Source organism: Antennarius striatus, chromosome 4 (assembly GCF_040054535.1).
Source record: "Antennarius striatus isolate MH-2024 chromosome 4, ASM4005453v1, whole genome shotgun sequence".
Taxonomy (NCBI): domain Eukaryota; kingdom Metazoa; phylum Chordata; class Actinopteri; order Lophiiformes; family Antennariidae; genus Antennarius; species Antennarius striatus.
Genome location: NC_090779.1, coordinates 13733697 through 13747103, shown reverse-complemented (window position 1 = coordinate 13747103; position 13407 = coordinate 13733697). Strand labels below are relative to the sequence as shown.

At 41.4% G+C, this 13407-nt stretch overlaps 1 protein-coding gene across 7 annotated transcripts in view; it reads left to right on the top strand.

The window, feature by feature from the left end:
- The window catches only part of LOC137593447 (membrane-associated guanylate kinase, WW and PDZ domain-containing protein 2-like), a 68648-nt gene that overhangs the window by 5153 nt on the left and 50088 nt on the right, over window positions 1–13407 (top strand). For 6 of the 7 annotated variants that reach the window (XM_068312146.1, XM_068312145.1, XM_068312143.1 and 3 more), the window contains exon 2: window positions 13112–13228. In XM_068312146.1, coding sequence (XP_068168247.1) covers window positions 13112–13228 — 117 coding nt within the window. Of the gene's footprint in view, window positions 1–11814; window positions 12067–13111; window positions 13229–13407 lie in introns of those variants that run through there. The other variant, XM_068312147.1, reaches the window with a different exon arrangement.

Genomic DNA, 13407 nt, shown 5'->3' with positions numbered 1-13407 from the left:
GAAGCCCCCTATACAACAATGTAATCTGAAAAATAAAATGTTCTTGTCTCTCACTGATGGGCTTTGCCAAACTGGTAATGTCAGGTTTCTCACGATAGAACTACAGTACAATGCAATTTACAATAATAAGGGAGGCAGATTGTTTGCATTTGATCTCAGAATGATTTAAACAAACATTTTTATAGCTCACAATTGTCGATAATAGCTGAGATGAATCCCCTCGATCTATCATAGCTCAGGCTAAATCCTGGAAGATGGCTGGAATCTGATGACTGTGGTTTTCTCTTAGAATTTTTGACTATGAGGACATTGTAAGATTCTGAAGCTAATGCTGCTCGTCATCAGAATGTATTTCATTACTATTCACATTTTAAATTGTTTATATTCTTTTTTTCATTCCAAAAACAGATTTGATCAATCAGTGAGTGGAATTATATATTTTAATACGTATATACTTGTCATTAGAAAGGTTGAACCATTCAGGAGTATGATAATGCTATAGCACACATTTTAATGGGAAAGTTATCCAAAAAAAGGGCCAAAGTTTCTCGTTTTCAAATTACAATAACCCTAACCCTAACCAAGTTACACCCCGTTTTTTTGTATGTAATCTGCATTTCTCCAAAATTCTTGTTGGTCACCTCCCTAAGGAAGTACAGTAAATTGGGGTAGGCTGGTAATCTAGCTTGCTGAACAGCTGCAGCTGAACTCAGTAGAATCCATTAATTTCCTCCTTTTCAGTAATAGATGGTTATTTAGTGCGACTGTTGTTGATCCATTTCTCTTATTAGAGTGTAAGCGGCTCCTACACCTTCTGTTAGCTCACAATTTGAAAATATTTGACTAATTTTATTCTTTGAGTTTGTTGCTCGTTGCCTCTTGTCTGTCTTATCCTCAACATGTCATCAGAAGGTCATCAGGTTTATTGTCCAGATAGAGCTATTACACACTGCCTGTGTCATATAAAACAAATACGTTGCATCACAATGTCATTGCTGGACAGGTTAAACCAAGTATTACCAGTCCTCTTAATGTGGGTGTAGTATGGATGGACAGATGGAGCAGAGGGAGAGAAGTTGGGCTGCTTCTCTGCTCACATCACTTTGTTGATGAGAAGCTTGAAGAATCGGTGAATAACATCCTGTCTGCTCTGTTGGTAATAATAACTCAGAGAGATGAGTTCTGTCAGAGGCAGAGGAGGATTTTATTGAGACCAAAAGCTGTTGGAACTCAGCTCAGAGGATCAAACTCGAGCTCAGTCAGCCAATGACCAAATATCTAACTGGTCCAGTTAAGTGAATTAGGTCAGTGTAATTCTCCTCGCTCTGGACACACTGAGGGCTGCTGCTAAATGTGGCTAGGAACGTCGTTTGCATATCTGAGAACACGATTAAAAACGAGTTTTCTGAAACAGCTTTCATATCTTCTAAGTCAAAATAGGATCCAACTTTATAGCCATGATCCTTTCCTTCTTTTTGGAATGGTTGTGTGTGTGATTGTCTGTTATGCCCTGTGACTGAAGTGGAGGTTTTGTGCTTAGGCTTTTCTAGAATAACAGCACAGTGATAGATTACCATGGTGATATGACTGTATGATATAATGTGGGCAAAAACAGGCTACATATTAGAAGTAGGATGTTACCATCAAAATCATTTCATTTGGCTGAGCTACAACTCACACTGTTATGATTATTCATGATGGCTAAGTGTGTGTGGGTGTGTGTTTGTGTATGTGTGTGTTGGAGTGATAGCTGGACAGAAGTCTATCAAAAACAACTCGGAACACATGTTTGTGATAGCAGTAGTACTCTACAGCTGCCTCTCTGTTCTTTTCTCTATGTCCATGTGTTGGTGTTCATGTGCCTTCATCTTTTGATTTGTACTTAAACCAAATACTATGACATCACTTTTTCCAGTCCTATTTTGTGTCTATTTTAGACTGTCTGCTTTGTCTAAAAATGCCACTGTTTCATGTAAAAAGGCATAATCAATCCTCCTGAATCATCCGATCAGCTGAGAGCTATGGAGAGGAGCTGAGCTTGTTAAAAGTCCTTTAATCGGTTCAGATACTTAAGCTTTGCACAAATTGGTGTTTAAAGCATTGAAAATATAATGGATCAGTGCAGAGATATTGCTTACTTGTATTCACTGTAGGGCTTAATCCTTTACTTAGAACTCAATTTCCAAAAAAAGTTGGGATGTTTTGTAAAATGTAATCAAACATAGTGCGCAAATTTTGAAGCCCCATATGTAATGAAAAATGTCACCAAGATATTTCAGATGTTGAAACAGAAAAGTTTGTGAAAATGATCTCATTTTAAAATTTGATGTTGGCCAGAATAATGTTTACCAGTTAAATCTGTGGATCTCAACACAACAACTAATGCTACAATACAGACTTGTGTTTTCAAGTCTCCAAGAAAAATACAGAGAAGTTACTACAGGCAAAAGTGTATTCCTTGAACTTCTTTTACTTATTATCACATCATGTGACCCTGTAAAGCCACTATCCGGTCAGTTTTGGAACATAAATAACATAACTAATATATGTTTTCTTTCATGGTTTCATATTTATATTTAAGTACAGCACTTGACTCTAAAAAGAATTTAAAGGTCCCACTGTGTTTATTCTCTGTTTTTTCATGGGTAATATTGCGTCATGTGAATCCTACCATGACATACATACAGAATGTTCTCCAAAAATATTTTGTCAGATTCAGGACTACTTAAAAAATCGGTAAAGCGTGATCAAACCAATTATATTGAAAATTACCACAAAACCTACCTAACATATAGATGTGCAACCAATTTAAGAGTTTCTTTCACTTAAAAATGAGTCAAGCAATTTTAAATTAATTGGACTTGGTTACAGTTTTACCCCAGCGGCCTGTCTGTTGTTGGGAGGCTGCACACATGCAGCCAAAACATTGAAAAACACAATAAGACATAAGGTCTGAACTGTAGCTAACTTTCTGTGTGCAACAATAGCGCTGGTCTCTTCTGAAACAAGAGACCCCTCAATACCAGTCCGGCAGAGCCACATTCAGTCAGGCATGGCAGCACAGAGGGCAGCGGATTGTTTTCATTCATTGACACAGAGTAGATTAGCCAGTTTTGCTAATCTGGTGGCTTTTCTGTGGGTTTCAGATCTGAGTGAGAAGGATTATAAAAGATGGTTTCAGTAGCTGCTCCAGCTGCTGCACTGGAGCTGGTGGACAGATACCAACAATGTTCTGACAGTCTAAATAGGCTCAACAGCATTCCTATGCTGAATGTGTTGGATCGGAGCCAAAGCATATACACAGGATAGTATCATCATCACCATGCTGAGTTAAAGCCATTTTACATATTTATGTCTTAACTGTTTGAAACTCCTCGCATACTTTTTATATATGCCAGCTTTTCTTTTGATTGTTTTGTGAGGAAAATAGATAGTAATTTATGTCTGATTTCTCATTGTACCTTATATGATAAGCGCTGTATTGAATCATTTGAGAGAAAAGATTGATTCAGGTCTATCTGTTAGGTTCTCTACTTACATTCAATTTTTCATTGCAGATACAAGCAGAAACCTCAGTGGATTTTTTTCTGTTTTATTTGCATTCAATAGCATTTCATTTGTGCAGTTCATAGTTCCTAACAGTAGAGGGCAGTAGATCCCTAACCAGTAGTCCTGAAGTTTCCTTTTGACCTTTTGATCTGATACAGAATCCCTCACTGCAAAGACAAGATCAGGTGTCCAACTCCAAATATACTGCCGTATATATTACAGATCAGTGTGGTTAAATATTAAATAGTGTGCTGTGTAACCGTGACGACTGTGTGTGGTGACTCTAATTATATGAGCATCATTCTCAGCCCATCTGGATTCATGCTGCATTGTGTGTTTGTGTTGCTGTATGACAGCGTTTATTACATGCAGGGACAGGATGATGTGTGGTACATACATGTTTGTGCTATGCTGTTTTGCTTAAATGTAATGTTTTTCTGTTCATTTTCCCGAGAGGAAACTCTCTGAATGAAGTGCCTTCACAAACCAGGTGATTCTTGCATGTTTGTTCAGAGACACCTGCTCCATCAAAACACAGTGGATTCTGGAATGCTGCTCACATGTGTTCTACTGTAGTAACTGTTGCTAACACTGGTGCACCTTTTTTTTTTAATGTCGGATCAAGATGCTGTATGTATTTGATTATAATTAACATGAAGTTTCAAGGTTAAGATGTTGAGGAGCAATGCATTACATATGAAGACAGAGGGAACAAAATAAAATGACTTGTTAACACATGAATTATGGCTGTTATTTCTGGCTTCATGTCCAGTGTGTGTACTGTTGGAGCAACAATGCTCCTGTACACATAGTTCATCCCAAAATCCAATGAGAAAAAGAAAGGAGCAATCAGGCAGTAAAGTTGAGCTAAATTGAATTCATTCAGCTTTGGATTTAGTGGTATGAGGGGCCCCTACAGACAGGCTTTATTAGACTATCAGCCCAAAGCAGACAAATGAAGCATTGGAGAGGAGAATCATTATGATGCTTAGAGGGCGGCCTTCTTCTCGCCATAACCACAATTATTTATTTTTTTATAGACTGGGAATACCCTGCTGGTTTTAGCCCCCAGTTTAATGACCCTTCTGCCCCTCAGACCAATGAGTTTACTTCTTTCTGATGCCTCTAAGGCTCCATCGCTCACCATCTCTCCATTTTCTCTCTGTGAGTTAGTCAACTTCCCACTGTTTGGGAGCAGATAACAGATTGTCCCGTTCCACACAAAGCCTTACCATTCCTGCAAGGTTTCCTCCATCCACCCTCCTCTGCTGCTGCTCCCTGTCAGGCTGCTGTTTTAATACTCATTAAGATGCACCCTGCTTGTTGTTCCTTATAGAGTGTGAGGAGGAGATTGAGGGGAGGTGCCCAATCAGGAGTGACTAACATCTCCATTCAGCCACATTTAAAACAGGAGCCACCATATGCACAAGAACATTAATGAGCATGGACGTGCAAAGCCAGGAGAGACAGGGGATTATTGTGCTCAACATTTAAGTATGATGGCAGGAGGATTATTAGGCCCCGCTTTCCTCAGTGTCCCCTTTTTAGCCTTTAAGATATTTTTTAGACTGGGCTTGTTTCCCTTTAGCACGACTCAGATGCCATAAACTTGTTTCTGGTCTGGGGTGCGACGCTCCAGAGAAAGTCATAGAGGAAGATGGTCATTAAGACTAGTCTGAGGATACGGAGTGATCAATATTAAGACCTTTAGAAGAGGCTTTGACATTTACTATTAATAATGGACCCTCCTGCCTGCTGTAATAATTCTATTAGGACGACTGGAAACAGATACCTCATACACAACTAAATCACCTTCACAAACGTTTAGAAAGTCAGTGTGTATTCAGTAATTCATCAACTATCTACAGTCTCACTCACTCACTCACTCACTCACTCACTCACTCACTCACTCACGCACGCACACACACACACACACACACACACACACACACACACACACACACACACACACACACACACACACACACACACACACACACACACACACACATACACAATCTGAGACCAGCTGAGGCATAATTGGGACTGTAACACACAGAGAATTATCCTAGATCAGGTCAGGGGATCTTGGAGAGGTGGATGAGAAGATGAAGAGGGACAGACATTACAATCATGCTGGGTGAGAGAGAAAAAAAGACAAAACAAAGTGGGATTTGAGTGAGTTTGGGGAAATTGAACAGATTAGATCTTTATAAAAATGACATTAAGGAACAAGTTCAAATGAAATAAGCACAGGTACAACAATATGCATGTTTGTTTAGATAGAATGTGGTCGACTAGTCGTAGATACTTTGCTTTGTCACTGGAGGACAACTTAGATGGAACAGTAATAATGACCTAGCTGCATTGGAAACTGGTAGCAGGGAGCTTTAACCAGCAGCACCTCCTGGAATGCAGCAATCATTAATACACCTGCGAGCTTCCTGTTATGACATGTCAAAATGTCCACTGTCGCACCGATTCATTAAGGTAAGGGAAGAAAACAGGTCTAGAAAAATCAATCAAAATCAGACAAGAAGCAGTGTAGTTAAAAATGATAATGGAGCTACAAGAGGACACAAGCCAGTGTCTTATTGTGCCGGTCTCAAGCCCGGATAAATACAGAGGGTTGCGTCAGGAAGGACATCCGACGTAAAACTTTTGCCAAATCAAAGATGTGAATCAAACCTATGACTTCCATACCGGATCGGTCGAGACCCGGGTTAACAACGACCGCCATCGGCGCTGTTGACCTACAGGGTGCCGCTGGAAATTGGATTACTGTTGGTCGAAGAAGGAGAGGAGGAAAGTGTGTTTGGAGGAAGAGGGAGAAGAGGAATGCCAAGAGTATAGGACTGAGAGTAGGGACGCTGAATGTTGGAACTATGACAGAAAAAGTTGGTTGACATGATGCAGAGGAGGAAGGTAGACATACTGTGTGTCCAGCAGACCAGGTGGAAAGTTAGCAAGGCTAGAAGTTTAGGAGCATGGTTCAAGCTTTTCTATCATGGTTTAAATAGGAAGGGATCAGGGATCAGCTCTGAGCCCATTCTTGCATTCTGACTTTGACAATGAAGGCGTTAACAACATTTGGGATGGCCCCATCAGGTATGCTGGGTAATATTAATAGATTATTATTTACGCCTGTGCTTGTCCTTTTAATCATCTGCCGAGAAGAAAGTCTATTACATTTGACTTTTTAAGTTTTTCCCCATTAAAAAGGGAAAAGAAACAATGGAGTTAGTTGGAGGTACTACATTACAGAACATGTCAGTCAGCATCTAGCATTGTGGTTACTCTGGCAATATTTACTGAAGATACTGTGTTTGTGCAGGAGAGCGTTCGGGGTGAGAGGTAATGATGCTTGGTAGCTTCAGCAGAAATTTGCCTGAGGAAGCATTTCAACACAAATTCTTTTGTGCGTGTGTGTGTGTGTGTGTGTGTGTGTGTGTGTGTGTGTGTGTGTGTTCAGAGGTGCTGCTGCTGACTCCAGCCCTGGAGTTCTGTAGTCCTGTAGCCCGTGACCTCGTGTAGGAGTGTGGGCAAGCTATCGATCACCAAGAGTTTTGTTCTCCTTGCTAAGCACTTGAGCAGCACCAGCCCAAAGCCGGGTCTTGAACTGTCCTAACACTGTTTACTCAATGGTGTGTGTGTGTCTGTGTGACTTGGATTCCATCAGGTGTTTGTTGACGGTTCAAGTCAGCTTTAGTTGGGAGATGGAGGAAGTGTTTGTCTGTGTTGATCAAGAAACGCTGGAATCGCTTCAAGAGAAGATTTGATTGTCCAGTTAAATACACGGGCTGCTGCAGCATCCATTCCATCCCATTTTGCATGGCTTCATTTGCATGTATGCATGAACATGCTGTCTTTTGTTTGCGTGTACATGTACGGTAGGGGTCTTAATTTGCATGTTGGCATGCGTTGCTGACCCGTGACTGAATGGTTGTTTGCACTTAAGGGTTGAGCAGTGAAACTTTGTCAGGAGAGACTAAATGTGATTGTGCTCCCCTCTCCTCTCGCTACCTCCTGGGGAAGTGGGTATGTCAAGCCTAATTATGTTGTCCCCAATCAACCCAAATGGCTCCTGTTGGATTCTACATATATCTGCACCCCCCTCCCCCACACACACTTGTCTCACGTCGCCCAGCACACAAATAATGCAATGCATTCAATCCTGCCTTGTTAGGAGAGAGTAGGGCTTTGGAATATGTGCTGCATATTAGCCATGGAATGTAACAAGTCAGTGCCCTGCAAGAGGATAGAAAACTACAAATAAACACTCGGTATGTGGAGAACAAGGCTAAATACAAATGGAATTATCTGTCAGTGCAGTTACGAGATGTTTAACTGGTTACAGTCGAAAGTTGGTTGACAAGTAGGCTGGTTAAAAAAAAATAGGCGTCAAATTTACAAACAACATAATTGATCTCATGGAGAGCATCGTTGCTCCCAAGCAGGGAGACTGAAGTCTTCAGACCACTAACAATATGTCAGTTAAGATATTCAGAATAAAATAAACTATTTCACCTTTTTTTGCTTTGGTCTTTTCAAGTACAGCGGATAACAATGATACATTTTATTCATTTAGAAAACATTTCAATGTACTACAGATAAAATAAGCTAATAGTTAAAAAAAAATTGGTTTTAGTTTCTTAAAGATGAGACTTCAAGAACACCCTTAAACTTCGTTCGTAGGTGATGTTTAGGGGTGTTTTAGACTCACCCAAACACACCTAAACATCACCTATGAGTTGTAATGGAAATTTTCACAACTGTTTGACTTTTTTTTTATAATAGATGCGTAAATAAATAATGATTACACTTCCAGAAATTTTAATTGCATTAATAAGCCAGGCATTAACCTGACAAAAAAGCGTTGATGACACCAAATAGCAAAGATCCGTAGTTAAAATGTACGAAACGGATATAAGAAAATGTAATCGTAAAAAAAAAAAGAAATGGTAAAATGAGATGCAGGACAAATAGAAACCCAGTTTCAGTCCCATTAAACAACAATCAATAAACGGCAATCTTACCTATGTGTGGGAGTAAAAACAAGAAAATCTATCAATGTGTTGTAAAAATGGAACAGCGGAGATAAATGTGAGGCAGATGAGACGCCGGTGAACCCTGCATTCTGTTGTGATGAAGGAAGGCCTGCTTTGTCATTAGTTTATGGTTTCCATACTAGTGACGAGACCTCCGGCCACTGGTGTCCCTTTCTTGACTTGCTAAAGGGCTGAAGGCAGGATTAAGAATTTCTGTTCTGCCTGGAGGAATGATTTATTAGTATGCCTGCTATCCTGCAGTTCTAATGTTCTCCCACTGTTTATCCATAAATAGCTTTGCAAAGATGGAAAGATAAACAACACTCCTGTGAAGGTGTTCGGCGTAGGGCGCATGCTCTGTCTACCGAGCTAAATATGACCGCCAACAGTTATTTAAGAATGTAAATATGTGAAAATATTAATCCAGAATCAACTTTGACTTCAATTCAATCAATTCTGCATTTCAGTTTCGAGAAACTGTAATACATTAAAAGGTAAATTGAAAAAAATATTTTCTGGTATGTTATTTCTGCATGCAGGTGATGAAAGAAGAGTTAGTGATTTATGAGGACAAAATGCAGATCCTCAGAGGTGAATGGAGGCATTATTGGCGCTTCTCCTCATATACAATACTAGAACCATGGCAACAAGTAACATGTCAGATTGTTTCTGCTTGTTTCTGAAAGCAACCTTAAGTAAAATCAATCCCTGGCTCTTATCTCAATGATGCATTAGAAGAATGAGGCTGTTGGTTGTTCTGATACAAACGTACGTTGTCACAGCAGGCGGTGGTGATCCAACGTGAACATGTGGTCACTGCTCAAGCAGAAAAGCCACTTTATCAAAATTAAATTGATCACCAAGTGTGTTTGTGGGCAAATACAGTGCGCCCTTGCACATTCGCGCATCAATGCTCGCGACTTCACCTCATCGCGGATTTTTGGTTGGCAGTCACGTGATATCTTACGTGCATTCTATTGGCTGACGGCATGCGGAAGTGCACTATGTTCTGTGGGTTTCAGATTTACATGAGTGCTTCAAGCAGTCGATAAGAGTGTTGGAAAAGGTAATACAGATAAGGGATGTTCAATATCAGTGTGGGGAGGGTTCATAAACATTTAAATTACCGTGAATAATAAGATAAATAGTTCGTTGTTCAATCGCGGAATTCCTTAATTGTGTGTGGTTCCTGGAAAACGAGGCAAACTGTAAACCAAAAAAACTAACTAAACCTGTATACTCATTGACAGATTTCTTATCCCAAATGGTCTCTCCCCATGAAGGAAATGAGGAGGGGGGATAGAGGAATTTCTAAAGCATAACCCAACACATTTTTCAAAAAAATAATTTTGAAAAAGTTGCTTTTTCTCTCACATGAAATTGAAACTGCAGTTTACAGAATTCATTTCTTTTGTGAGTGAAATTGCCTCATTTCAAAGGACGCCATGTCTTTCCTGTTTATTGTACTACATGACTCTCAGCAGGTGGTAAAAATGGGTTTATTTGGCGTTTTCTGTGTTCTCATTTGTGCTAGCAAAGTTGCTTTAGTGAGGCTTTTTGTCAGGATCAGTTCCCTGTCTGTTGTACATTGGTTTGTAACACCATAATGTCCCACAACAGTGCACATAAAAATGTGCTGACCTGGGTGTATTGTGGTAACATAGGCCCTAAAATACATAACAGAGAGCTGCAGCTACATTATCTCCTCAGGACCTGTTTTTTGTCACCGCTTTATTCCCCTTTTGTTTTGTCGTAAAACGAATCACAGGAGATGTCTTGGATTAAGTTTTTGAATTTAAGTACATTGCTGCTCACCAATATAGTTATGCTTTATTAACAGCACCACAAGTAATTCTACTGTCTGCTTTGTTCCTAAGCAACAAAGACTCCAGTTTATGTTATGTATGCCACCAGCCATCCATGTATGCCTCCATAAAGAGATTTCTTCTCAACTTTAAGACTGTCTTTGATCAAATAATATTTATTGTTTTACGCGTAATTACCAGAACAATTTAATCCCCTTTATGGCTACAGATTGTTTTTCATTATATGGACTCATCCAAGCAACATGCTAAACACTCAACAGGAGCACAGGTAGCTCAGCAGCAGCCACAGACAGTGAACACATAAATCCACCAGACGGGCCCACAGAGGAGATGCTCCACTGCCGTGTGCTGATTAATCAGGTGGGGGCCGCCCTGGCGGGGGGGAGGGGGGCAGCTTCAGAAATCTATAAAATGATCTTTGCCAGAATGTTTCCTGCTTCGCTCAAGCAGCCAGCCACAAAAGAAGGTTATCTCCAAGGTTGCTAAATGTTCCTATTTGAAGAGTCGAACTAACAGAAGTGGATCAAACAGGCCGTCCTCCTCCTCACGGCTCTGCCTGCAGCGGAACGTTCATGTCAGGAGCATGTGTTTTTGTGTCCGTGTTTGGTTATTCCTTGATTTCAGAACGAACCTTACCGAAGACCGCGCTCAAGGCGTCCTCGCTGGTGTCTGCAGGTGTGAGCTCATCAGTCCTCCGTGTGCATTTGAGTGTGTGTGTAGCCTCAGTGTGGCATCTGCTGCTGCTGCTGCTGCTGCCTCTCACAGTATTCCTCTAGTCTGTGACGTTTACACAAGGTCAAACAGGGAGAGCATCTGGTGGGCAAATATTTAAGGAACATCAGGAAACATCTGGGTGAAAGCTTGTGCACAGACACACAGACACACACACGCACACGCACACACACACACACACACACACACACACACACACACACACACACACACACACACACACACACACACACACACACACTCAGAAATGCAAACATGCACATGCAGATTCTTTCATAAGCATAAACATTTATTTCCCACTATCACAGAATGTCTCAGTGTCTGACACACACACACACACACACACACACACACACACACACACACACACACACACACACACACACACACACACACACACACACACACACACACACACACACACACACACACACACACACACACACACACACCAACATTAACCGTATGAGAAGTGCACGACACACTCCAGTGCAGTAACAGCAGCAGCACATAGAGGCTGCTGCAGGATCGTGGGAGATCTCCAGCCAATCCGCTGGCAGGTTGTTGGGAGCCTGGCTTCCCACTAGCACATCTCCTTCTCTTCTCTCGCTTCCCGACAGTCGGTGTCTATCCCCATCTATCCACGTCTCTCTCCATCTCCCTTCCCCCTCATCCCCGTCTCCTCTGGAATTAAAATCGGCTGTAGCCGGGTGCTGTGTGTGCCGGAGCATCAGTGGACAAGCTGAAGCAGGAAAGAGGACAGTGAGGTTTCACAGAGACGACAGAAAATGTATGGCGGTTGGTTCCAAGGCTAGAGGACATCTAGGAGGACAGGCGGTCCGTGGATTTGTACCTGAGGAAAAGCACCGCTGTTCCCATCCACGTCTGAGCTGGCTGCTGCTGGGTGTCTGGTCTGCACTGCCTTTCTCTTCACCATGTCTGTCTCTCCACCTCCCTCCACACTTCTGTCTGTGCTGATGTGCATGTACAAATATGCATGTATCAGTGTACATCTCAATGATATGGCCTGTTCCTGGCTACTTACCTGACACGTAAAATTGTCTTCAGGTTGTAGATCCAAATTCCTTCTTATGTTCCTTTGTTTTCCATCTCTCACCCTCCATTGCTGATTGTGAAGCTTTTTACAATGATAGTGGTTAAAAAAGCGTCAGCAGACAATAGATGATAGTCCATAATGATTCTTTTTTCAGGAACCGGCGTCACCCGTGTTAGTAGTATATGTGTGTGTTCCCTTTGACGAGTGAGGACTGCATTAATCTAACCGGTGGGCCTGCTGCTGTCAAGTCAGTTTGGCAGGAGGTCACTAGAGTATGCATGAGTGAGGAGACACGCTTCTCATTTATGAAAACATGGCATGTAACCTTATCTCCTCTGCTGTTGATGTGATAGTCTTGCATACAAAATGCTGCATGGAGAAGAAGCTCTCTTCCTCTTCTCTGGGGGGGCTTTTTGGTCCGGGGAGCTATTTATTGACATTATCATACAGGGTGTTTGTGCCTGCGTTGGCCTGTCGTCTGTCCTTCTCCTCCTTTCTTGTCTGTTTACTGTTTCAGTGCAGCGGCTTAACAAGTATGAAGATATTTGCTAATAATAATATCTAGATTTCTCCATCATCAGTCTTTTTCTTCACTGTCTGGAGTTTTTACAAGCCGTTTGTTCCATTTTTTTGCAACTCATTGTTGGATATAAAACCCCTTCAAATCTCAAACCATTTCTACAATCAGTGACATCATCTTGACATATTTTGAAAATCAGTGACCTCAGCTGCTCTGGCTGACTGGACTGCTTGAATGTGGAGTGAAAGTTTTTGTTTTTTTACAATCCTTATTATTCCCGAGCAGAAAAAACAAGAAGATTTTGGATGCCATTCCAACAAAATGTCACCAACAAATGTCAAAATATGCCCTCATCTCTCCCTTTCTGCCTCTGTTTTAGGGGGGGTTGTTGATAAAGATTTGCGGCACTACCTCAACCTGCGCTTCTCCAAGGGCTCAGTGGACCACGACCACCAGCAGATCATCAGAGACAACCTCTACCTCCGCACCATTCCCTGTGAGTCCACATCACTTTATCCCTCCTCTCCTCCTCCTGGTGTCCATCCCTCCCTCAATCTTTTTATCACTCCTTTGTGATCTCCTTGTCTCGTCTGTCTCTCTGTGTGTCAGTAATTGTCTCTTTCATTGTCTTTTTCTCTGTCTAAGCTTGTTAGGCGTTCGCCTCCTTCCTACTCT